At 38.2% G+C, this 27,856-nt stretch overlaps 1 protein-coding gene across 1 annotated transcript; it reads left to right on the forward strand.

The window, feature by feature from the left end:
- Positions 1-1,353: 1,353 nt before the first annotated feature.
- Positions 1,354-27,856, forward strand: SSR1 (signal sequence receptor subunit 1). The gene is made up of 8 exons (XM_047859327.1): positions 1,354-1,529; positions 4,469-4,581; positions 8,405-8,492; positions 9,777-10,039; positions 11,710-11,786; positions 12,569-12,647; positions 15,631-15,724; positions 25,491-27,856. Exons 1-8 carry the CDS (start codon positions 1,451-1,453, stop codon positions 25,556-25,558), a joined length of 861 nt encoding a protein of 286 aa, XP_047715283.1. The 5' UTR covers positions 1,354-1,450; the 3' UTR covers positions 25,559-27,856.

Raw genomic sequence — 27,856 nt, forward strand, 5'->3', positions numbered from 1 at the left:
TGGGAGATAGAAAAGGGCCCATGTGACGAGATGCCTCATTGATGCTGATCAGAAAATTCGTGACTGACTGGTTATGACTATTTTTGGGAGAAGTTGACACCGCAGTTAAGTAGCATATCAAGTCCAGATTTGGTGTTTTGGCCTAAATGATGCCATTTTGGGCCTGTGATTTTCTTTGTGACAGCAGTGGCGGCAGTGGCACTGGTGGCCTGGTGGAGTGGAGTGGGGCTGAGCTGCTTGAGCTCAGCACAGTCAGGCTGTGATTTTAGTAGACAGAATTAATGGCAACAGCAGCCACAAACTGCTTTTACAGGGGCCCCAGGGCAAAGAGGCCTTGAGCAGAGCCAATGCAGGAGCAGAACAGCAGATGGTCCTAGGCCATGGAGCAGGAATCTGGACTCAGCCTGCCAGGTTCAAATCTTGCATCTGCCATTGACCAGCCTTTAAGCTCTGGGTAAATTACTAACACTTCTGTGTCTCCGTTTTCTTCTCAGTGAATAATATCCAGCTCATAGGGATTTTTAGAGATTACTGAGATTATAATGAAAGCACAGCTCTAGGAAATAGTGATTGGAAATAATAAGCAGGCAACAAAGGTTAACTTATTTGTTTCATCATCTATAGGACATCTCACATGGATTCAATCCACTAATACTTCATATTCACATTGTTTAATTGCATGAAATACCAGATTATTGGTAACAACCCAACTGGATGAGGAAACTGAAGGACACTGAACAGCCATTGCTGCCTCTATTTTATATTTACCAAATGTTTACCATATGCCAGGCACTGTTGTAGGTGATTTATGATTCTGGAATGTCAAGTAAGAATTTAAGAACTGTCAAAAAAAAAAAAAAAAGAATTTAAGAACTGTCACTATTTAACCATAGATGAGGTTGTGGGCAGATAGGGGGCAAGATCTTTCAGTGTATATTTTAATGCTTTTTGGTTTTTTTTTTAACAATTATATATTACAGAACATATTTCTGCTTTTCAGTGCCACATACGGGCACTTCATGTTCCTTGTAGCACTGTAATTTAAAATTATACGACGACTATCGCGCGCTGGGCACCAGGCGGAACGTCACTCAAACGAAGTAACTACTTGCGACGCTAATTAATTGGGACCAACGGACAAGCAGGGTGGAGCGGGCAACAAACCACTGGTAGCCAGCCCGCGTCTAACGCGGGAGGCAGACTTTCTCGGGAACGTCAGAGGCCGCCGGCAACCCGTCACGTGACTCCTGGGGCTGCCCGTGCTCCCCACCTTTCCGAGCCAAGCAGCCACGTTGGCGGCGTTCCTGGGCCAGAAGAGGGGGCGTGGCGAGGGCCCTTGCGTGATACGTGCCCCGCCCCCTGCCGGAGCCCGGATGAAGAGTAACGCCATTACCGCCGGAGCCGCGGAGAGCACTGGCGGGCGGTGACTGGTTACCGGACCGGCCGCGCCATGAGAGTCCTCTCCCGCCTGCTTCTGCTTCTCTTGCTTGTGTTTCCCGCCACCCTCTTGCTCCGAGGCGGCCCTGGAGGTGAGGCGAGGGAGTAGGTGGCGGGTCTTGGCCGGGAAGGAGACGAGACGCCACCGACCGCAAGTTTGAAGCTGGAGGCGGCAGCGGCTCCTGGGTCCAGCGTGCGTCCCGCCACCCTCTCCCTACCCCTTCCCCGACCCCCGGCCAGTAGTAGGGGGTCTCAGCGCGCGCGGGCTGAGTCCCGCTGGGGCCTCCGCCTCTTGCGTGCGGAGCGCGGGGCAGTGCCGGGCGACCTTGCTTGGTGGCCGCCCGCAGCCTTGGGCTTCTCCTCTGGCCCGGGACCCGCGCCTGCAGCTGTGGCCGGAGTTGGTGGGTCCTCGGCTTGGGGGAAGGAGGCGAAGGGGCAGTGGGCACAGCTGCACCCCGAGCGCGCTCTGCAGCCCGTTGTATTTCTTCTGGCCGCCTCCGCTCCACCCCCATCCGCTCTGGGCTGACGTGTCTTTAGCTTCCACGCTGGGAGCCCTCCATTCATTTGCTGAAACCCTTGGTCTCTACACACCTAAACTCTTAGAGCATCTTTTTTTTCTGGCCATCTCCCTGTTTATCAGCACTCGGTCCGTCCGTGTTACCAGGAGTCTTCATTTCAGAAGAACTCCACATGTTCGCCTTCATTGTCCACCCCTTACTCCCAGGCCGAACGAGGAATTCCTATTACTTGAGCCCTCGGTTTTCTTCTCCTATCTATCGTTTTTCTGTTAACTGTTTTTTGTTCTGTGGGCAACAGCGCTTTGCTCTTGGCGGTGGGGGGTGGGGAATCTAATTCGACACGATACGTTTATTTCGGCTTATTCTTTCCAACAGTTAACCTGGTGTGGAAATAACTTAGCAGAACATTAATGATGTGGAAACTTGGCTTTTTGCCCTGGTTCTATCAGGAACTTCAGTTTTCTAATCTGTAAAATTCAGTCTGACTGAAAGATTACTGGAATTCCTTTCATTCTGTAAGTTCGAGCAAGCTGTGTGGCAAAATGAATGATAGTGCCAGGTACCCATGAGTGGTTTTGCAAAGAACAGTGAGGTGACTGGCTTCTATTTAGTGGATAGAAAACCAAGTGAGAGAATTACCCAAACCTGTTAATGAAATCATTTGCGGGTGTAAAGAGGGATTCTTTTCCTTTATGAGTGGCTTGCTGGTCTGTGCTCACTTGGCTTTTTAAAGAAAAGTAGACGATTGTACTTGATTCGAATCTAGGTGTATTTTTTCAGATTTTAAAACATTTTCATCTTTAAGAAACATCAATTCATATCTAAAGCCAACTGGATATCTTTAAGCATTTTTTGTGAGGAATGGTCTTTCAAAGGATGTTTTCTCTTCATTTTTCCAATTGAAAATGGCTAGACTTTTAGGCACAAGATTGTTACTGGTTAACATTAATATCTACTGAAATGTAGGGTGCAAGTTCATTATGTATATTGAGAAGTCTTGAAATTTAAGTACAGCTTAAAATTGTGTGAGCATAGGTATTTTTCTTACTGGTTTTAGAAAATGACTTGTAAATTATGAATGTACTATTTGAGTCTTTCTTCAGCAAACAGTAGAAGCTATTTTTCACAATGTGTTCGCAATGTGTGGATCAGTGTTCTTTAGTATTTTAAATAAATCTTAACCAGTAAGAACTAAAGGAAGTGGAAAAAACTTAAAATGCATAGTCCTTAGTATGTACTGTTTTTCTTGGGTATTGCAGCATCTACATATGCTTCCTTTCCCACATTTTTCCCTCTACTGAACTGCCACATCATCATTTTTTTTCTGAGGAAAGTTGGAAGAATCACTAGGACTTGGGAATTCTTTTTTGAGATCTTGCCTGAGATAGATTTAATGTGACTTATTTAGAGAACTTTTGTCTATAAAATTATAATTTCTTGGCCTTACAGTTATGCTTAATTTTTAAGTGTACGGAAAATAAAAAAGTACTTGAACATCTTTGAAGGTATATGCAGAAATAAATGCATGCTTTCAAGGCTATGAGCCCTGAAGTTATCAGTGCAGTTTTCATTAAATCATATGCATTTTATGCAAGCTAGTTTTTACCATGGATGCCATACAAATGTATGTTCCTTGAAATTACATGCTATCAAGTTCTAAAAGTTAGAACTGTAGTCAAGTTTAATAACAAATGTTTCTTGCCTAGTTATTGAGAGTGCTATTTTCCTTTAGACCTGAGCAGGGTTTTTGTTTGTATGGTTAATGACAGGGATTAAATTTTGGAGCTTTTTACATTTATCTTTGTATGTACGTACGTACGTATGTATGTATTTATGAGAGCACTAGCGGGGGAGAGGATCAGAGGGAGAAGGAATCTCAGGCTTGATCCCACGACCCTGGGATCCTGACCTAATCTGAAATCAAGAGAGGCTCAACCGACTGAGCCACTCAGCCTCCTGGAGCTTCTTTAAAACAAACTTGCTTCAGGGGCGCCTGGGTGGCGCAGTCTTAAGCGTCCGACTTCAGCCAGGTCACGATCTCGCGGTCCGGGAGTTCGAGCCCCGCGTCAGGCTCTGGGCTGATGGCTCGGAGCCTGGAGCCTGTTTCCGATTCTGTGTCTCCCTCTCTCTCTGCCCCTCCCCCGTTCATGCTCTGTCTCTCTCTGTCCCAAAAATAAATAAAAACGTTGAAAAAAAATTTAAAAAAACAAACAAACTTGCTTCAAGTTTTTTATTTGAGCCTCCAGCCATCTTTAGTTTCCCTTCATTTTCCTAACAATTAGATGCTTTTTAAAATTAAACAGCATTTCCCATTAAAATTAACATATAGTTGGTAAGACAGTCAATAAGATAAAATCATGAATCATCTAGATGCATTGTAATTTGTCATCATTCAAGTGAACTGAGAGATTGAGTTACTCCAAGGGGGAAAGTGTGTTGCCTATACCTGGGATTAAAAAACATTGGTTTGCCAGGGGTAAAGGTTAACTGTTTGTTTTGTATTTTATTGTTAGGCTCATTAGCTGAGGCTCAAGATCTTACAGAAGATGAAGAAACGGTAGAAGATTCAATAATTGAAGATGAAGATGATGAAGCAGAGGTGGAAGAAGATGAACCCACAGATTTGGTTAGTGTTCTATACAATGTAACTCATGTATATGTCATTTCTAGAATTTATCCTTTTATAGACAAATTTGATATTAACATTCTTGCTTTTAGAGGCTTGTAAATGTGATCAAAGTGGATTGAAGTTGGGAGAATGGGGCCAGTCATTGAGGATGGATTATAAATATTTTCTTGCACAAGGAAGGAGACATGAAACAAAGAACAATTAAGATCATATGATTGTGAGTCTATGAGGGTAATAGTATAGTGGGAATAGCACTGGACCAGTGTTGATAGATTTGGGATGCATCTACTTAGCTTTTTGACCTTGAGTAGCTTTTCTCTCTGGATTTCATTTGCCTCTTCTTTCCTTCATTCAGTAAGCAACTATTTACTGAGTCCCTACTATGTGCTAGGCACTGTTCTTGGTGTGAGGATAGGCCAGATATTTTCTCTGCTATCGTGGAGTTTCTGTTTTTGGGGCGGTATGTGTGTATTTTGCTGGCAGGAAGTGAGGAGCAGGCAGTAAACAGTATATAAAATGTGTCCTGTGAAGAGGAAGGGGTTTAGAGAAGATGTCTTGAAAGTCCTCTAGTTCTGAGACTTATTCTAAAATTATAGTATGACAGTAAGAATGTTAGGCTAAAATCAAGATTATTGCTGCATGCTTCTAGCTAATTTCATTTTCTCTCTTGGACTACTATAATTTATCCTACACATTTTTTTTTTTCTTTACTACTTTTAAACCCCAAAATTGGTCCTCTTCACAGTCTTAGCAACACATTGCCTTCAGTGTCAGAAAGCGAAGGCTATCAGGTGCAAACGCTGTCAAATTTTCTACTTCTAAATATGTTACTCATTCTTTCTACATTTTCCTTAAAAATTAGTTGTCTTTACTGTCTTCTAAGGCTAGCCCTACCACCTGTGTTCTTGTCTCCCTGTCGTCCTGTGGGATTTTGTATTATTCTGTAATTTCACATGTTGTTCCTTCTTAGTGACTTGTTTCTTTCAAACTGTATATGCATATACAGTACTTACGTACTCCACTTTGTATTCTCCACTTTAAGTTGCTACACATTTTATCTTTACCAGCACATTTCTTGAAAGAGTAAATGTGTAGTTTTACTATGTATCTAGTAAAACTGTTCTTGCTAAGTCACTACTGACCTAATTGTGAAATTCCTGGTCTGTTTTTCATTGTTTTCCTGTTCAAACTCTTAGCATTTGCAGAGTAGAGTATCCTTTTCTTCAGTCCCTTCATGTTGGCTTCTGTGGTACCCTCCCCCTTTAGTTTCCTCTGCCCATCTTCTGCTGCTTGGTCTTTCCACTATCTTCTCTCCCCTGCTTATCCCCATAATGTTAATGAAACCTGTGGTTTCAGGGCTCCTGGGTGGCTCAGTTGGTTGAGCGTCCAACTTCGGCCTAGGTCATGATCTCATGGTTTGTGGGTTCGAGCCCTGTGTAGGGCTCTGCACTGATAGCTTGGACCCTAGAGCCTGTTTCGCATTCTGCCTCCCTGTCTCTCTGCCCCTCCCCACTTGTGCGTGCACTCTCAAAAATAAATAAATAAACATTAAAAAAAACCCTGTGGTTTCAACCAACACCATCTTTAACTGACAACCTTCAGACCTTGTCTCTAACCACTTACCTTACTAAACTCCATACCTTTATTTCCAGCTCTTTGCCAGTTAGCACCATCTGGATATTCCATTAGTACCTCAAATTTTATTTATTTATTTATTTTTTAAAATACTTATTTATTTATTTTTGAGAGAGAGAGAGACAGACAGACAGACAGACAGAGAGACAGAGTGTGAGCAAGGGTAGGGGCAGAGAGAGGGAGACACAGAATCTTAAGCCGGCTCCAGGCTCTGAGCTGATAGTACAGAGCCCAATGCAGGGCTCCAACCCACAAACCGTGAAATTGTGACCTGAGCCGAAGTCGGAAGCCCAATCAACTAGCCACCAATGCGCCCCTTAGTACCTCAGATTTTATATGTCCAAAATGGAATTCAACTTTTAGCATTCATCCCACCTCCATAAATTATTTACTGTTTTGATATGGCTCAGTGATTCAAGCTCTTGCCTTATTACTTCCATTTCTTTTTATCCCACAACTCATTAAATCATACCTTCAGGGTGATTTGTCTTAACTTTCTCTAGCATACCCTTTCCTCCATAATACAGTTTTAGGGTTCCTGCCTTCTTGTCTCTGGTCTCTTTTCTCAAAGGTGGAAATTCACTAACTCTTACTAAATTAGTGGTATCATTAAGGATACTTAAAATATACCATTATACAATTGCATAGTCCTCAAACAAATTTTTGAGTGCCTTCTCTTGAGTACCAACTGGCTGTGGAGAATTTTTTTTTAAGTGTAAGACAGTCTTTGCCCTTGACGTCTGTCTATTGGGGGAGAGAGTGTTTTACATAAATGGAAGGCAAAATGCCAGTAAACAGTGGTGCCCTTAAGCATCTCAATTTATTAAGGGCCTGAATATTTCAAATATATGAATATCTTTGTAATTCTCATTGATGCTTGGAGAAGGACTGCACTGAGGATTAAAATTGTAAATTAAAATTAGTTCATATTTTCTATCACCTTTGTTGAGACCTAATTTACGTATCATGGTAGTCTCTTTTAAACATGCAATTCAGTGATCTTTAGTAAATACTAAGGTGAGTAGTTCTGAGTTTTAGGACATTTCCATCATCCCAATATAATCCTTCCTTTCCTTTCCTTTCCTTTCCTTTCCTTTTCTTTTCTTTTCTTTTCTTTTCCCTTTTCCTTTCTTTTCTTTTCTTTACCATTTTTACCAAGTTGTGTGATGTCTTCTCAGAGGAAAATTGTTCTCTTAATCAGGATAGAAATCACTCCAAGGGTGAGGACAAGGTGCTCAAGAACAGAAGTCTGACAAAAGGGCTACAGGCCAAGTCTAGTGGTCTTTATTCTTTTACATAATTGTCTGTGGCTGCGTTTATGCTGCAGCCTCAGAGTTGAGTAGTTGCCCGAGGGACCTCATGGTTCTCAAAGCCAAAAATACTTGATATCTGGGTCCATGGGTTGGTGCCACTTTCAGAGTATTGTTTCCTCCACCCATGTTGTGGGAGGATGGGGCAGGTAGCTGGGGAAGACTAAGTTTGAGACTTTTTCCTATAAGGTAGTATTCCTGGTATTTAAATTAAGGGGGAAAATGAATACTATTTGTTTTAACTAGAATGTAAAATGTTCCTTTGACAGACACATTTTAAGCTTTTTTCAAACTTTACAAAGTTTACCAACCCATGCTTTAGAACCTTGAAGCTTGAAGTGTGGTTTGAGTACGTGAAGCTTGGCATTTCCTGGGTGCTATTAGAAATACAGAATTTCTGGGGCACCTGGGTGGCTCAGTCAGTTAAGAGTATGACTTTGGCTCAGGTCATGATCTCACAGTTTGTGAGCTCAAGCCCTACAAGCTGTGCTGACAGCTCTGAGCCTGGAGCTTGCTTCTGTTTCTGTGTCTTCCTCTCTCTGCCCCTCCCCTGCTTATGCTCTGTCTCTGAAAAATAAATAAATGTAAAAAAAATTTTGGGGGAAAAAAAAATACTGAATTTCCAGCTTTCCCTAGAGTTATATCAGATCTGCATAAAATCTCCAGGGGATTGGTATGCACTTTACTTTTTGAGATGTAAATTTTATTTTAACTGATGAGATACACTGAAATTCATTCACTACTAATCCCAAGAAAGCCTCAGAGAAGCAGTCTTTTGTGCTAAATCTAGTGAAGTCATTTTTTTAAAGTCATTATTTAATTTTTTAATGATGTATTTTTACCCCATAATTACTTTTTAATGTTGTTTTTCTTAGGCTGAAGATAAAGAAGAAGAAGATGTATCTGGCGAACCTGAAGCTTCACCAAGTGCAGATACAACAATCTTGTTTGTGAAAGGAGAAGGTAATAGAGAAATGTTAGTTTTAATTCAGACATAGGAATTTTTCAGATGACAAGCTCACTTTACTTGGGAAGCAGAGATGCTTAAGATCTTTATTATTTTCCTCTCTTAGATTACAAATAAGTATGTAAATACATATTTCCAAACAAGTTTTCCTATATGTGTGAATAGCCATATCTGTAAGGTAGTATTCTTGGCATTTAAACTAAGGGGGAAAATAAATACTATCCATTTTAACTAGAAGTTAAATGTCCTTTTGAAAGCTACTGTTTTAAAACTTTTTTCAAACTGCCACAGTAAACTAACTCATATCTTGAGTGTAAATATTAGTGAAATATTAAATCTGTACTATTAGGCCTTGATTAGAGCCTAGGTTTCAGTAAAAGAAAATACATATAATGTCTTAGGTTTATTGAGGGCTATATGGCAGACACTGTTCTCAGTACTTTGTGTGTATTATTTAATCCATATGAGGATAGTTACTACTGTTCAGTAGAGAGTCTAGAGAGGTGAGGAACTTGTCCAGGATGACTCAGCTGGTAAATAGATTGTGAAGACAGACCCAGATTTGTCTGTCCCAAAGCCTCTGCTAAACTGGGTGAAACTCAGCTCTGTAGACCACAATGTAATCATCGAAGACTTCTTTTTTGAAATTATTAATTATCTTGGTCTTCTCAAGTTTTGTTTTATTCTCACCTACATTCCAATTTTATGCCTCCAATAGGTATGATATGAATAAGAGATTCCCCCCTTCTCCTTTTTTTGTAGCTGTCTCCTGGGGTCTCACCTTCAAATTTGTGTTTTGAGTGATTGCTCAAAGTGGATATGGGTTACCTGGTTCGTTTTTGGTTTTTTCTCAGTATTTTAACAGATACTACAATTTTCAGGTGAATCTCTTAGGCCTATCTTTCTGTCATTCTTCTGTTATTTGCACAGATAATAGATACTGAGTTGAAGGTGATTTCAAGACAGATAGTCACACGGCAGCATAATCTTAACTGCTAAAAGTACACATCTCTTTCTTAGACCACATGATGTGCAAGTGATGTAGTCTGACATTGAGATACTCCATTCAGTTCTTAAGTTGGAACGCTGGAGCACAGACAAGGGTTGCAGTTTATACATCAACTGTAATCTGTTACTAGTTAGTAGGGGGCTGGAGTGAGCTACTAAAACAGATTCTGAAACCAGATCCATGTGTGGGAGAGGGTGCCCAGATCCTTATAATGTCTCTTCGTGTCCTTTGAATGTTTTCTAATCTTCTGGTTTCTTTTTTTGTTTCTTAGATTTTCCAGCAAATAACATTGTGAAATTCCTAGTAGGCTTTACAAACAAGGGTACAGAAGATTTTATCGTTGAGTCTTTAGATGCCTCGTTCCGTTATCCTCAGGACTACCAATTTTATATCCAGAATTTCACAGCTCTTCCTCTGAACACTGTAGTACCGCCCCAGAGACAGGCGACTTTTGAGTACTCCTTCATTCCTGCAGAGCCCATGGGTGGACGACCCTTTGGTCTAGTCATCAATCTAAACTACAAAGATCTGAACGTAAGGCCTTCTAAACCTTTTTTTTTTTTTTTAAGTTAGAGATGGAGGAGGACAGTTGACATTGTTTAATGAATACTCTTATTCATCTAAGTGCCTGTTTTGTAGTTGGAACTGTGATGGGCAAGAGGGAGGCAAAAATAAATTACACATGTTTGTCTTCAAGTCTAGAATCCAGTGGGGGCAGATGGATGTAAACAGGTGATATCACAGCATTTATAAATGATACATAGTGAGGGATGGGTGTAAAGTGCCGTAGTATGAAAGTGGATGTGACTTGAGCTAGATGTTAAAAGGAAAAGGAGCAGTAAGCCATACAGTGGAGTCTGCTTCGTATTCAGATGTTAATATGTGTTAAGTAATCTATTTTGTACTTCCTTTTATTGCTTGCATTTTGCCCATTTTACTGCTTTTATTTGTAAGTGAAGGTCTTTCTGTAACTGTTTTTCCATCATTTTATACCCTCATAGATAAAAACATAACCAAATATTTTTAGGATAGTTAGAGCAGTGAGGTTTATGGTTTATGAGAACCAAATAGTCTAATATGCTCTGTTGTCTTTTTTGTGGTTTTTAATATACACATTGTATATCCAAAGAATTAATGAGAGAAGGCCACTAGAATTTTACTGCTGAGAGTTGACTTCTAGGTGCCAACTATTATGTCCTTTAGATGAGAGCACATCTAAACCATTCCCTTCTCAAAGTTTTCAAAGAGGTAAATTTCATCCTCTCCTGGAAGCTTACTCAACCTTTTCATCGCATAGTGTCAACATGTTCACTCATGTCTGAGATCAATTTGTCATGCTGCCATTAAGTTTTCTGTTTTTCTTTAAATTACTTAGTGGGAAGGGTTTTTCATCCTTCAAAATAATGTATTAAGCTTCCTCAGCTTCATAGTTAAACAGTTTGAATAATTATATATTTTGTCTTGTTTTTGAGCACACATGTACATAGTTTCAGTTCCAGTTTGAATGTTAGTTTGTATCCTCAATGTATTCTGATTGCTGGAATTGTCATTGGAGCCATGTGGATGGAAAGATCTTGAAGTAAAACTTAAATAATTACAGTTTAGCAATAAGTGACAGTTTTGAGAAAGTAATGCCTTGTTGTGAAGCATCAAATGCTGAAAACATCTAAGTATTGTCCCAGTGACTATGATGAATTTGAAAACTGAAGTGTGAAACTGACAAAATTATTCCAAGACCACAACATAAACATGCTTTGATACTGCAGATCATGTTTATTGTAAATTGATTTCCAGTTCATTGTGAATTTAGAGCATGGATTTGACTCCTGTTCAAATCTAGTTCTTAAAATCCGCTACTCTACATTTTCATGCTGTTCCCTTCTTTGGAGGATTCTGTACAACAGAAGTTATGGCTTCTAGTTAATGGGTGTTCTGTGGGGTTTTTTTTGCTTTCTGCACATTTGTCTCCTTTTTACTTTACTTCCCTGTTTTCTCACACCTTTCCCCTTCTCTGCCCTCATGAAAGTGGAGGACAACTTTAGCAAGGTTTTTTATTTTGTAGAAGAAAGTAATACAATGTTGAGTCTCTGAGCTAAGTGATGAGAAAGCTGTTTCTTTATCTGTTGGGGATTCTTCTAAGAAATTGTACAACCTTTTATTTTTTTCAATGAATTTCACATTTTTGTGATTTATTTTATTAATAGGGCAATGTATTCCAAGATGCTGTCTTCAATCAAACAGTTACGATTATTGAAAGAGAGGATGGATTAGATGGAGAAACGTAAGTGAAAGTTGCAATGTGTAGGTAGATCTTGATCTCACATGTCAGGCCTGGAAAGCTTGCTCCTGTCAACATTTGTTTTAATAGCGAAAATGGACCTATAAATTTTGTGAAATCTATATCTTAGGTGGTTCTTATAACTATTAACAGAGAGGAAGGATGGTTGAAACTGATAAAAAAAAAACTGTTTTAAAAAAGATAGCTGGCTTTCTGAACATCCCTTCTCCTAAATTCTTTTCTACCCCATGCTCATAAGCTGATCACCAGCCTCATCTAAGTTACATACCTCTTAAATTGCTATTAAAATATATAAATTAGAAGATGTTATTATCTTGGAAACTGTGTTCTTCATGAATAATGATGAGTCATTTATACTGTATACATATATGTAATTGAGCAAAAGCAATTTTTAAATCAAATTATGCCAAATAATATTTGAGGGAGACAAAAGCTAATATAATTATCTTAACTAACTGAGCTTGAGCTTGAGTATGACAAATAATAAAGTAATATTATTTATTTTAGATCAGATACTTGGTTTTTTTTTTTGACTAATTGTTCTTAAAGATAAAAGTAAATTTGTGGAATTTACTACCTAGATATAAATTGAATATAAAATATTTTCTTCCTTTGCCCCATAAGTTATTTGGAAAACTTATATTGTGTTAGAATTACAACTGTAATTAGTTGTGCTATTGTTTGAGATAAAGCAGAATTCTAGTTTTAATTAGTTGTGTTTCTTATGAATTAAAGCCAGTTTGTTTTTTCTCCTTTTATATCAGAATCTTTATGTATATGTTCCTTGCTGGTCTTGGGCTGTTGGTGGTTGTTGGCCTTCATCAACTCCTAGAATCTAGAAAGGTAATTCTAGATGAATGACTCTTACAGTCGTACATCAAAAGTTGTTATATACTGAGCATATTCTAGTTATTTGTGGCTTCTTGCTATCATTCTAAGTTTGTGTATTTACAGGTTTGTTGCACCTTAAAAAATTTTTTTTTTATTGTTTATTTTTTGAGAGCAAGCATGAGTGGGGGAGGGGCTGAGAGACGACAGGAGAGAGAGAATCCCAGGCAGGCTCTGCACTGTCAGCACAGAGCCCGATGTGGGGCTCGAACTCAAAAACTATGACCTGAGCTGAGATCAAGAGTCAGGTGCTTAACCAACTGAACCACCCAGGCATCCCTGTTGTACCTTTTTAAAATAAAACTGGGACACCTGGGTGGCTCATTTAAGTGTCCAACTCTTGATTTTGGCTCAGGTTACCATCTCATGGTTCTTCGTGAGATTGAGCCCCATGTCTGGCTCTGCACTGGCAGAGCCTGCTCGGAATTCTCTCTGTCTCCCTTTCCGTCCCTCCCCTGCTCACATGTGCCCTCTCTCTTTTTCTGTCTCAAAATAAACATTAAAAAAAAAAATAAACTGAAGATGAGACCTTGGATATGTGACTGATTTGTTTAGACTTTCATATACATACAGTTAGCATCTTTGGCTACACCCTCCAGAATGATCTTTACCTTCTTGTTGTAATTCTAAATCGTGCTAGAATTTTATTCTTTAAACTCAGTAAGATTTCATTGTTCTGTTTACTATGCTTTTTCATGGATTTGTTACTTGTGAGCAACACAGATTTTAGATTTGCTTTAATACTCTTAACTGTAAGGATAGCAATTACCTAAGTCTTTTCATTTGAAAAAGGAAGATTGAATTTGGCTGTATTCTGTCTGGCTTCTGCTTTCTTGTTAAGGTACTAAAGTGGCAGCACTGAAGCGCCTGCTATAATCTTGGTTTTTCTTTCTCTGGATACAGTAGCTAATTCCATCACTGTATCTTTAGCTCCCTGTCCTCCCTGCAAAAAACCAGAGCAACCCATATTATTGCTCTCAATGAAAAGTATAACACGATTTGTGTCAGAGACAGTAAGTACTTGCTCTTTAAAAGAAATACTGGGGCGCCTGGGTGATGCAGTCGGTTAAGCGACCAACTTGACCTCGGCTCAGGTCACAATCTCACGGTTCATGAGTTCGAACCCCGCATCAAGCATCTGAGCTGATGGCACAGAGCCTGCTTGGGGTTCTGTCTCTTCTTCTCTCTGTCCCTCCCCTACTTGTACACTCCGACACACACGTTTTCTCTCTTAGTGAATAAACTTGAAAAAAATACAATGTTCTTTATTTTAAAAATAATAAAAAAAATAAAAGAAATACTTGGAGGGCACCTGGGTGACTCATTTGGTTAAGCTTGGCTCAGGTCATGATCTCATGGTTGTGGGTACTGTGTCGGACGCGGTGCCTGCTTTGGAATCTCTGTCTCCTCCTCTATCTGCCTCTTCCCCCCTCCCTGCCAAAACAAACATTTAGGATAAAAAATAGAAGAGAAATACACAGGGCACCTGGGTGGCTCATCGGTTAAGCGTCTGACTCTTGATTTCAGCTCAGGTCATGATCTCGTGGTTTTAAGAGTTTGAGCTCCACGTTGAGCTCCATGTTGGCCATGTAGAACCTGCTTGGGATTTTCTCTCTCTCCCTCTCTCTCTGCCCCTCCTGTGAGCTCTCGCTCTCTCAAATAAATAAACTTAAAAAAAAAGACATGGGGCCCCTGGGTGGCTCAGTCAGTTAAGCACCTGACTTCAGCTCAGGTCATGATCTCACGGTTCATGAGAGCACAGCTCACGCTGGGCTGTGTGCTGACAGCTCAGCCTGGAGCCTGCTTCAGATTCTGTCTCCCTCTCTCTCTGCCCTCCTCTGCCCACACCCTGTCTCTTGGTCTCTCAAAAATGAATAAATGTTAAAAAAAAGTTTGTTTGTTTTTTTTAAAGAGAAATACTTAGTGCTCAAGTGTTAATTTCCATAACTTTCTTTCCCACGTTTTCATGATAGCATTTTTGCTATAAATTTGTGTATTAGGTATAATGGCATCTTTAATTTTTTTTTTTTTTATTTGGATGAAGCCATTTGTTAGTTACCTTTCTGTGTATATAGTCTGGTTTCTGGACTGTATAACTAATACTCTTATGTAAATGGCTAGGTTTTTTTGTTTGTTTTAAGAGCAAGACTAAAGAAGGAATTGAATCACTTTCTTCCAAACAGTTTTGCTGCAAGTACTCCAGGGACAAAGTTTGAGGTTGTTGTTGGCTTAAATGAGATTTTATGTTCTTGTTTTGTTTTACCTGTGCCGTCTGTTTAAAAAGTGTGTTTAGGTAACAATGCAGCAATCTGCCTGCCTACATTGAATGTTTTAGTAATTATCTTGAATTTTGTTTGATGTAGAAAACTTATTCTTTAAAGTTCGTTTCCCAAAGAGAAAGAAAAATTGTATAAATAGAAGTTCTTGCTTGGTCCACCAGTTGTATAACAACATATGAAGCTTTATAGCAGAGGAAAAGGTCTTTAAAACCTGAAAACAAATAACTGTTGCAAAGATTTATTACTTATAATTTATTCTTTTTTTTTTTTTAATGTTTTATTTATTTTTGAGAGAGTGTACACACACACATGGGCGGAGGAGGGGCAGAGTGAGAGGGAGACAGGATCTGAAGAGGGCTCTGTGCTGACAGCAGAGAGCCCTGTGCAGGGCTTGAACTCACAAACTGCGATTGTGACCTGAGCCGAAGTCAAACACTTAACCCATTGAGCCACCCAACCCCCCCCCCTTATTGTTTATTCTTTATAATTAGTGTTAGACATGACTTTTCTCTTTTAATTAATAAAATACTTAAGTAAGGGTATGTTTTTAAAACTATTTGTTTAAGATATATAAATTAGATAACTTAATAGGTCTTTTTAAAATTACTGTGAACAACATAATAGAACTTCTTTAAAATGATGTTTTTATGGTTTTTTAGCGCAAGAGACCCATACAGAAGGTAGAAATGGGTACATCAAGTCAGAATGATGTTGACATGAGTTGGATTCCTCAGGAAACTTTGAATCAGATCAGTAAGTACTCTTATAAATGTGGCTGGAAATTTTTTCTCTTAAATGGAAATCAAATTAAGTATTTTAGATTTAAAAACACTTGGTCAATTCTACTTAACACTCGTCTTTTCCATTGCTTGTATAGAATCTCGTATAATATGATTAGTAAACACTTAAAAATTTTTTTTCTGAGTAGTATTTTTATGCTTTAATTTAGAATGCTTCCATATCTGCAGTTTAATCTACAAATGTGTGAATTCTCTGTATTCCTAATCTTTTCCTATCTCTTTTTTTCTGTTGCTTCAGTGCAGAGTAGAAGAGGTGAGGCAATTAATTTTTTTAATGGTGTTTGCTATGTATAGTTTTGGGGAGGTTGTATAGCATATGAATACAGTACATTTAATGAGTAATGGAACAGTTTTTTATAGCACTATATTTATTAGAAAAACTACCCACTGCAGTTTGAAAGAATAAACCTAAAATATTGCTTGGTGGTTTACCTAACATATTTCAGCTTTATCACATATGCAATTAGTTAAAATATTAATCTTTATAGATATTTTTTCTTCAGCTGTGAATGGGCTTTTAAAAAAAATTTATTGTAAAAGTAGTATGGCTTCATATTAAGAACATTATAATAATAGAGGCATCTGGGTGGCTCAGTTGGTTAAGCATCTGACTCTTGATTTCGGCTCTGCTCATGATCTCACGGTTGGTGAGTTTGAGCTTCACATCGGGCCCTGCAATGTGGAGCCTGCTTGGGATTCTCTCTCTCCCCACCCCCCTGTGCCCCTACCCTGCTCACGTTCTTTCAAAATAAATAAACTTAAGAAATTAAAACAAAACAAAAACAGTACAGAATGAAAAACTGAGATCACCTTCTCACTCCACTAATTTCTTTTTCTTTTTCTACAAGCAATTGTTATTCTAAGTATTTTCTGTACATTTACCAGTGCATATGGCTATTGTTTCTGTGAATATTGTACACAGATGGCATAATGCTACGTGCACTGTACTAGAATCCCAAGTTTTCGTATGTTGGATATTTTTTTTTATGATACTTCTTTACCTCATTGTTTTTAACAGCTGGATAGCATTCCTTTATATAAATGTGTCATGATAAATTAAACTTGTTCTCTGTTGAAGGATGTTTTAATTCCAGATTTTCATTCTTAATTTAAAACTATAATGAATATTTTTATATAAATTTATGGGATAATTTATCATTTTTTTTAAGTTGAGGTAATTGACATACAACATTATATTAGATTCAGATGTACAATGTAGTGATTCACTATTTGTATATATTGTGAAATGATCACAGTAAGTCTTGTTACTGGCCCCACACAGTTAAAAGTCTTTTTTTTCTTGTGATAAGAACTTTTAAGATGTTTAAATATACAATACAGTATTAATGACTATAGACACCATGGTATCCATTATACCCCCATAACTTATTTTATAAAGCTGAAAGTTTGTGCCTTTTGACCCTCTTCTTTCACCTACCCCGCTATCTGGGATAGATAATTCCTTAAAAGTAGAATAGTTAGGTCTAAGATTATATACATTTTTTTTAATGGAGAAAGCTCTTTCCCTCCCAAAAGATAGCGTCCGTTTATGTTCTCAGCAATGTACAACATTGCCTATTTCTTTTCTACTCTCACGAGTCTTTCTCAGGCATTAAATATTATCAGATGTTTTAATCTGGTGGTATGATACAAAATGGGATCATTGTTTTTCATTGACAATTAAGAATGAGATTTGAGGGGCACCTGGGTGGCTCAGTCGGTTAAGCGTCTGACTTCGGCTCAGGTCATGATCTCACAGTTAGTGAGTTCGAGCCCTGCATCAGGCTTTGTGCTAACAGCTTAGAGCCTGGAACCTGCTTCAGATTCTGTGTCTCCCTCTCTCTCTCTGCCCCTCCCTGCTCGCTCTCGCACGCTGTCTCTCTCTCTCTCTCTCTCTCTCTCTCTCTCTCAAAAATGATAAACATTAAAAAAATTAATAAAAATTAAAAAGTAAGATTTGACTTCTTTATACATATATAGCCACTTATTTTTTTTGTGAATGAGCTATTTGTGTCCTTCCTGGATTTACAAATTGAATTGTTTTCATGTGTATTACTTTCAGGGAACGTTCTCTATTGAAACATAATTATGGTAGGGTAGGTGCTTTATTAAAAGTGGGTACAAAGTAACAGCATAGGAGGGGCTTTCATTCTCTAGGAGAGAGTAGGAGAATCATTCATAAAAGTTGACTTTTGACCAACCAGAGTCTTGAGTTAGATGAGAAGGAATCTTCAGAGTTTTATGTGCTATGCCAAGGATTTGGCTTTTCTTCTTGGTAAAAGGCAGCCATCAGATAATTTGAAGCAGAGAAATAAACATTTATATTTTTAAAAGAAATTGTAATAGTTTTGTGGTGTATAGTTTAGCAAACAGGAACTACTAGAAGTAGGGATACCGGTTAGGTGAATTCCGTAAAACATTTGAGAAATCCTTAGGGCCTAAGCTAAAGCAGTAGTGATGCAGAGTAAAATAAACTGGAAAGATATTTCAGAATTGGAGGGAATTGGCCTTTGGGTGACTTTTTGGATGTTTTAGGGAGGAAGGAGGAAAAAGTACTTGTGAGTTTTAGGCATCTGGGTGGAAGATGATCCCATTAATGTTAGGGAATATAGGAAGAGCAGTGAACATGCATGAGGGGTGAGGAGTTGGAACTAGATCTGTTGAGTGTGTTATCCAGTAAGCTATTTGAAAGTTGTATTTAGAGCACAGGTGGATCAAGATTTGGAGATGTTGATGGGTGCCTGGCTGGCTCAATAGGTGGAGCATGCAGCTCTTGATCTCAGGGTTGTAAGTTTGAGCCTCATGTTGGGTGTAGAGATTACTTAAAAATCTTAAGACAGGTGCCTGGGTGGCTCAGTCTGTTAAACATTCTACTCCTGATTTCTGCTCAGGCCATGATCTCATGGTTCCTGAGTTCAAGCCCTGCAACAGGCTCAGCACTGAGAGTGCTGAGCCTGCTTGGGATTCCCTCTTCCTCCCTCTCCCTCTCGTCTCCCTCTCCCTCTCATCCCCCTCTCCCTCTCATCCCCCTCGTCCCCCTCATCTCCCCCTCGTCTCCCCCTCGTCTCCCCCTCGTCTCCCCCTCGTCTCCCCCTCGTCTCCCCTTCGTCTCCCCCTCGTCTCTCCCTCGTCCCCCCCTCGCCCCCCCCCTTCCCCCCTCACCCCCCTCGCCTCCCTCCCCCTCTCAAAAATGAGTAAACTTGAAAATAAAGTCTTAGAAAAAAGATTTGAAGTCATTGAATATATAGCATAGGTGGTAGCTGAGGTCCCATGAAATAATGTCTTTAAATTTAAATAAATCTTTAGATAATCTTTTCTCTTTAAGGACAAATTTTCCCCATTATCCTGACATTCGTTATAGCAAAAGATGGAATTGGGTTGTACAGTAGACTGTGGTATCTTTATAATGCATCAGAATTACTTGTAAAGTCTGGTATGTTAAAATACAGGCTCTTCAAAAGTAATTAAATTTTAAGTGTCTTACATGGAATTAGCTGAAACTAATTTGAAAAGTATTAAAAGTTATAATTAAAAACTAAAGTCACCGTAACAGCTGTGGAGCCACCTCTCCAAAAGAATTCTTTCATGACAAATAGATTGGGAGAGTTAGTTTTATAATATCTTTCTTCCTGACATTATTATTCATGAGCTTTAAAGCTGAGAATGATTATACTTCAAATCATTGATAATTGTATTTTAATCAGCAAGTGTCAAGTATTTAGTCTTTCACAATACTCTGCTAGCTCATGAGTGGTATGTTGAAAAGAATATTACTGTTTTTTCAGAAGTTTACATTTCTACTTGAAAATAAAGCACACGTATGAAATATTTGAGTAATCCAAGGTAGTATATGATATGTGCTAGAAGGAGTTACATGGTACAGACAACTTACAAGTTAGGAAAGAGGACCATATTAGAATCTAGGGAAACCTTGTTGAAGGAAAGAATTGAACTGTTGAGTGCCTCCTTGTACTGGGCATTCACTCTGCAAGGTGAGGTGCTATCCCTCTATTTACTGATGAGACACTGTTACTGAGGAAAAGTAACCTGCCAAGATCCACAGCTGGATTTGTCTCATTCTGAAGCCCACGTACTTTTTCAGGAAGACTTAATACTCGAAGATGGGTAGAGTTGGGACGTCTAGGTGGCTCAGTTAAGCATCCAACTGCAGCTCATGATCTCACGGTTTGTGAGTTCAAGCCCCAACTGTGCTGACAGCTCAGAGGCTGGAGCCTGCTCTGGATTCTGTGTCTGCTTCTCTCTTTGCCCCCCCACTGCTTGTGCACGTTTTTTCTCTCTCTTTTTCTAAAAAATAAACATTAGAAAAAAATATTAAAAATAAATATATAAATAAAAATTTAAAAGGTGGGTAGAGTTAAAGTCACTAAATATTTTTTAGTACTTGTCTTTCTTCCTCAAAATCTGATTGTCCAGCTGAGTTTGTTTTAGGACCACGTCTTACTACCAAAAGACACTTGTATTATTCCTTCTCTTTTTCTTTTATTATTTATTTCTAAAAACAAAAATAACCCTTTTTAGTGTTTTTTTTTTTTAAGTTTTCATTGTTGTTTTTGGGGGTTTTGTTTGTTTGTTTGTTTACTAATTTCTACACCCAACATGAGACTTGAACTCACGACTCAGATCAAGAATTGCATGCTCTTCTGACTGAACCAGCCCAGGGCATCCCAATTATTTGCCCTTTTAGAGTGCAGGTTGTTATTTTGTTTGTTTGTTTTCTATACAGATACAGTGACACACACTACCTCAAAAAAAATTTCAGTTTGCAAAGAAATAACCTTTTCCTGACAGAAATAACATCACATTTAAAGAATTATGAATTACTTTATTAATAATCATGTTGAAATTTCTTCAGTTGTTTCAAAAATACCTTTTATAGCTGGTTTTCCAATATAGGATGATGCATTGCATCTGTTTGTTCTGTTTCTTAAGTCCTTTTTAATTTATAGCAGCTCAAGAGATGGCCGCTTGTCCTCTGGAAAAGGACTTCTCACACTTTATTTTTTAAAATTTTTTAAAGTTTATTTATTTTGAGAGAGAGAGAGTAAGCATGTGAGCAGGGGAGGGGCAGAGAGAGAGGGAGAGAGAGAATCCCAAGCAGACTCCATGCTGTCAGCCCAAAGCCAGGGCTTCCCAAATTTTGTGTGCAAGATCACTTGAAAATCTTATGCAGTTTTGGATTCAGTTGTTCTACGGTGGGGCCTAAATGTCAGTGTTCTAATAGGCTCCCAGATGATGCCAGTGCTGCTGACCCATTGATCACACTGAGGGAATGAGACTCTAAAAAATCCCTTGTTCCAGATTTCTCTGATTGTTTTCTCCTGGTGTGTTTTAGCTAACATTTCTTTTAACTTGGAAGACTATAGGTTTGATTAGATTTAAATTAATCATTTTTGGCTGATATGTCATAACTTAAAAGTACTTTTCCCCATATCACATCAAGAAACCGTATCTGATTAGTGATGCTAAACTGAGCACTAGATTAGGGTGGTAGCCACATGATCGTTCCATGTAACCAGGATCGGATAGGTCTTTTTTGCTTGCAACCTAGAAGTTACCTGTATACTATCACTTTGACACGCACCAATGTCCAGTTCTCTAAACCATTCACCATTTGATATTCCTTTCCTGAACCAGTAATGTTTCAGAAGTTGTGATGATTTTTAATTGAAATTTGTTTAATTTTTACTAACTGCTATTGTTTTGTAAAGTAAAGCTTTCTTTCATCAACTGGGACTTTTTGGTTACCTTAAAAGGACAATTCCTATTGAAAAAGCAGGCTAAACGCTTAATTCTTATCTTTATTTTCCAATTTTCAAAGAGTTGGTTTAAAAGCCACCCAAATGGTGACAGATGAGTTTTTCCTAATTCTCTCCTTTTTGACTATCATGTATAGACTCGGTTTTTCATAGAATCTGTGGATTTTAGTCAACTGTATTCTTTTTGATGCTCAAATTGTTAGAGGTTTGACTACTGGTTGCCTTTTTGAACTACCTCCAATCTTACCCTTTTGAACTTTGATCCCTTACTTGTTGGCTCAAGAAGATAATCTAGACATTTTGTACTTTCTCTACCTTAGGCGTGGAGCAAGCTGTTTCCCCAAGAACCCCTGGATGATACTTAAAAATGAAAATCTGGACATTAGGGATGTCCTTGACATTGGATGACATGGTTTCTAGGCCCATTCTGTGAACTGAGCTAGAAAATATCTATCTTTTCAAATCCCCAAATCATATTGATATTTTCAGTTCAATTTTAATATTTTTTTTACTTAATTTTGTATGCTTGTATTTCTCTTATACTTGGTTCTTACAGCAATAGTTCTCAAACTGTAGCCCTCCGCAGAACCACCTGAATTGCCTCTTCCCCTTGCTAGGCCCCACCCCCTAGAGTTTCCAATTGAGTAGGTCTGGGGTGAGGCCCAAGAATTTGCATATCTGTATTTTCAGGTGACTTCGAAGCTACTGGTCCAGACCATACTTTGAGAGCCACTCTTAGAACATGCTTTTCTCATACTTTGAGAGCCACTCTTAGAACATGGCGTTTCTCAGAGTAAAGGGGTTGAGACAAATGGAAGATACTTTAGGTTGAAAAAATAGCCATTTCTTTCAGAGATGGTACATGTACTTTGCATATTTGAGGATAAAATGGAGAACACCAAGAGAAACTTTGAAGATCATGGAGCAGGAGGTGTGCATGGAAGCAGAAGGTCTCTCAAGCTTTGAGGAATTACCTTTGGGGAGTGGTAGTGTGAGGGCAAGCGAGTGTAAGGGGCCAGCATTTATTTTGGAAGATTTTTCTCCATCTCACCAGAACATAAAGGAAAGAGAGGTGTGGTTTTAAACAATTTGAGCCTGTTCCTAATAAGGTTTTTTTTTTTCTTTATAATTTTTTTAACGTTTATTCATTTCTGAGAGAGCACAAGTAGGGGAGTGGCAGAGAGAGAGGGAGACACAGAATTGGAAGCAGGCTCCAGGCACTGAGCTGTCAGCACAGAGCCCAATGAGGGGCTGGAATCCAGAAACTGCAAAATCATGACCTGAGCCAAAGTTGGATGGTTAACCGACTGAGCCACTCAGGTGCCCCTAATAAGTTTTTTTATGAAGGGCAGGGTGGGCATTTTCAGATCAGGCCCATTTACTGAATATCATTAACATATTTTAGTGTTTTTTGTTTTTTCAGTTAACTGATTTTTTCATATACTTTAGGTTTTACTCTTAAAAGCTAAAATATTTTGATCTTAAATATTTTGTTGGATTTTTAAAAATAGTTTTTTAGGGAGGGTTGTAAGAGGGGGGTGTTTTTTCTTTGATGGCTGAAAAGCATCATTATACACATTAGTTACTGTTTTTTAGTGAAGTAAAATGCTGCTCTCTAGGCCGTTGAGGTATTTGGAGCCATTTTCCCAAAAGCTGAATGTTTTTAGGCCACTATCTTAACTCTGTTTCTCATTTATATGCTTCTTTTTAAATTTTTCGTTAATGTTATTTATTTTTGAGAGAAGGCTAGTGGGGGAGGGGCAGAGAGAGAGAGAGGAAGACACAGAATTCAAAGCAGGCTCCAGGCTCTGAGCTGTCAGCACAGCCCAACGCGGGGCTCGAACCCACAAATGGTTTGATTATGACCGTAGCTGAAGTCGGATGCTTAACAAACTAAGCCACCTAGGCACCCTCTCATTTATCTGCCTCTTAACTTTGATGTGCTAGGTAGGTGATGGAGGTCTTTAGACTTGAGACTCCATTAAGCTGAGTTGGCTGCCTTACTGGAGTCAGATTGTTGTGTGTTGAAATAGGCATTGCAGTTCCTCTGAGGCACTTTTTCCTGTATTCTCATATTTAAAACCCTGCTGCAGGTGGTTGAAATTGTTGGAAGTCAGTAATCACCACTTCACATCTGCATAGTAACAGCTGTATTTGCACAGATGGCTGTTAGATTCTAAAGTACTTTTTGAATCCTCAACTGTCACATTCAGCATATTGTTTATTTTAAAATATTATCTAGGGGTTCATGGGTGGCTCAGTTCTTTAAGCATCTGACTTCAGCTCAGGTCATGATCTCACAGTTCGTGAATTCAAGCCCCACGTCGGGGTATGTGCTGACAACTCAGAGCCTGGAGCCTGCTTCAGATTCATTCATTCATTCTCTCTCTCTCTCTCTCTCTCTCTCTCTCTCTCTCTCTCTCTCCCCGCCCCCCCCCCACCTCTCTCTCTCTCTTTCCCCCTCCCCTGCTCGCACTCTCTCTCTCAAAAATAAATTTAAAAAAGAAACATAAAATATTATCTAGTAATTGGTCAGTTGTCTGAAGGCAGTAGTTTAGTCTGACCTTTCTGAAATCTGATGAAAGTTGTAGACTTCTTCAGAAAAATGCTTCTGTGCTCAGTTTTAGGTGAGTTGAGCCTCCCCAAATGCATCATTAACTAACCTGTTTTAATAAAGTACTGAGATCAGTTTTCACGGGATTTGTAGACTCAGTCTTAATATTTCATAGTCATTAACATTTAAGCACATTTTAGAAAAAATTTAGTTGCTAAATATTCTTGATAAACATTTACTATATATTTTTAAAATATGGTTATGGTGATCTGGTAATTTTAGAAAATAAAAATTAAGATATTGTAGGTGGATTTTTTTTTTCATACCATTCTTCATGAGATGCTTACAAATGAACCCCATACTTTGGTGTTAAATACCTTTTTTTTTTTTAAGCTGTAAAAATAATTATAATTTGTAACATATTCCCCAAAGAGCTTATCTTCCTAATATGTAAAGGGCTCCTAGAAAATAAAAAGAGTAGTGGTCAGAGAGAAGACAGCTTTTTTAAAGAAACATAGGTGATGCTTACTGGTTGGACATAGAGAGACACCACCAATTTAGCTATTGTTTAGTAGACTCCACTAAGAATCTAATGTAAGAGATAAAGAGAGGGATGCCTGGGTGGCTCAGTCAGTTAAGTGTCCAACTCTTGATTCTGGTTCAGGTCATGATCTCACAGTTTGTGAGTTCTAGCCCTGCATCAGGCTCTGTACTGGCAGTGTAAAGCCTGCTTGGGCTTCCCTCTTTCCCTCTCTCTCTGCCCCTCCCCCCCCCCCCCCCCCCAATGTGCACACCTGCTCTCAGAGTAAATTAACATTGTAAAAAAGGAGATAAAGAGAAAAAAGTACAAAGATAATACTTAGGTCTGCATGATGGTTTTGGTATTGATCATCTGTCTAAAAATTTCCTTTAATCTGCTGCTGCTTCCAGGAAAATGTATGAAATTGCCAAAAATTATGCAAACTGCATGGCTGCATTTATAAATATTAATTTGTAACCAATATACATGTTTTTGAGCTGCAAACTTCATACTTCTTATAGTACTTCTAAAGTGTTTACTTATGCATGTATAAGCATATTCATTGTAGAGTTTAAGAAGATTATACTTGGTGGCTTCAGTATTCTAGTAACCAGGATTAGGTCTTTTGCCATCCTGATTGCGTGAAGTTTTGTTTTAATTGAGTTACTTCTTGAAGGATTATCTTAAAGGTTATTTTAAAAACCTATACTAGATAAGAAGCATTTATTATTAGGGTATTTTTGCGTGTGTGTGTGTGTGTTTTCTTTTTTTAACTTAGTGGTAAAGCTGAAGGAAAATGCTTTTTAAAGGTCTTTTGAATCCATTGTACTTAAAATAAGCAAGTTAAAAACTTTCTCTTTTCTTCCAGATAAAGCTTCACCAAGAAGGTTGCCCAGGAAACGGGCACAGAAGAGATCAGTGGGATCTGATGAGTAAATGTTCCTTTGTGCAACAATTCAGTCTTTACTTAACCTGCCCTAATGTTTTTCGGCCTGATGGGAATTAGTGCAGAGAAGCCATATCACCATAGAAGGCAACTACTACTTATGTGTGGACTGAGCAATCAGAGTCTGTGGCGATAATATTACTGAAAATGCACTGCATTCATTTTTCTAAAGTAACAAATTTGGTTTTTTTTAAGCCATTAAAATCTATGTGTGTGCGTGTGTATGTATGTGAGCAGTTGGTCTTACCAGAATCATTGTTGAACTACCTGAAGCATGCCTTTAGAATACTGAATATAATGATGTTGTCTCTTTTTGACATTTTCTGATATTTCCCCCCAAAACTTAATGAATATTTGTCCAATATGATTGTAGATGTCCTGCTTTTAGACTGTTTTAAAGGAAACTGTTTTTTAGAATTGCTCAAATCCCAGTTGATGGCACAAATTACTGTTTTGTTCTTGTTGCTGTTTTACAACTAGTATTCTAAAGGCACACACAGGAGTAGCTGCTTTTTAGCAATAGAATTGTTTTGGTATTTTTGCTGCTGTTTACTATAATGCGCACCTTCAGAAAACTTCCCAAATGAGTCCAAGGAATTTGGGGATTTCTAGCAACAAAATTGTGAAGCATGAGAAATCTGCTGATTTTGATATATAAAACCAGCCCCACCCTCTTTTTGTTTTTGTTTTTACAAAAAAAAAAAATGGTACATTTGTGGGAACTGAGTTGTGTTATCCATCGTTTTCTCTCTGACCCAGGAGGTAGTGATTTTAGACCTCCTTAAGTTGTCATTTTGTTTTTTTAAGAGATCATTTTTTCCCCCTTAATTAGAAGTATCTTGCTTTTAGAAAAATTGCCTTGGTCTACAGACTAAGCAAAAAGTCAGTTTATAGGGGCAGAGATATATTACAAGTAATACTAATCTGTTAAAAAAAGATGAGTTGGATATTTTTTTAAGTAGCTAACCAGTTGGTTCTTATCTAATCTTTTGGGTATTTTGGTTGTTCAGAAGCATTTATTTTTTTAGTTAATCTAAAGAATTCCAAAGTTTTAAGCACTTAAGATCTCAACCAAAATTAAATTGGACTTCATAAAACCCTATTAGAGTCACTCTTGTCATAGGTAGTAAATAAAGTTTGGCATTATTGTCAGACTGGAAAAAGGGTAAAGTAAAATAGATGAACAAATAAGAGGCTTTTCCTCTCTGTCTTTAAGCCATAATCTCCCACGTATATTTCGTAAGGAAATGGTAAATGAAATTCTAGTGGCTGTTTAATTCCTGATCGGTCTTTATTACAATGAACTGACCTCTCCTCCCCTCTTCGTTATAATCCCCATTCACGTCCATGCAAAACAACAGCAAAACAAGACACACAGACAAAAAAATCTTTCCAGGTTCTTTAAGTATTTAAACATCTGAGCCAAAGCCAGAATAGAATAGAAGTTACTGTATAGTTGTTAATCACTTTGCAAGTAGGGGCTAAGGTGTCAAATTATCTATATTGGCATTGCTGAACTATAAACTTTCTATACCTGTAATATAAAGTGTTTGAGTTTTTAATTGGGCTGTATGATCAATAGCTTATTTTGAAAAAGCTCTATGAGCTGTAAAAACTGCATGTTTTTTGTTTAATGTAATATAGGAGACCCTCCACCTTCTCAAGGAATATATTCCAAAACATTGTTTTGTGAATTTCTAAGTTTGTGAAACTACTAGAACATAATGCGATGAGGTGTAATTACAAAATTTAAATGGCTTCTAGAGAGTTTTATTGACTACTTGGTGATACTTAGGCAGTGGCAAAGCTACACTGAGTTACAGATGCCAGCCCTTCGGCCTCCTAAGTAATTTGCCTTACATACTAGCCTTTCCACTGCTGAGGTTCCGATCAGTGCCTCAGAAATCATTTGTCATGTTTCATTTTTTAGCATAGATTGGGAACAGTTGAAATCCTTTAAATCCTCAGCTGCCAGGGGTCTTCTATAGTATCAGTATGTGTTTAGCAGAAACTAACTCCATAATGAATGGAATTCAATTCCACACATGGTTTGTTCAAGCACACTTAATAAGTAGCCTATTTTTTAAATGTCTTTTTTAAATGTAAATATTTGGATGAAGTTTTTAAAGTTTGTTTTGATATATTCATTTGCTACACCAACCATGGTTTCAGAATTCACCTTTTGAGCAAATTGGTTTCAGAATCTGTAAAATGAACCAAGAATCTTGTATATCAAACCTGTTACCCAGACATGTGAGAATAATGTGTTCATAAAGCATGGATCTCGC

The sequence above is a fragment of the Prionailurus viverrinus genome, chromosome B2, assembly GCF_022837055.1.
Source record: "Prionailurus viverrinus isolate Anna chromosome B2, UM_Priviv_1.0, whole genome shotgun sequence".
Classification (NCBI taxonomy): domain Eukaryota; kingdom Metazoa; phylum Chordata; class Mammalia; order Carnivora; family Felidae; genus Prionailurus; species Prionailurus viverrinus.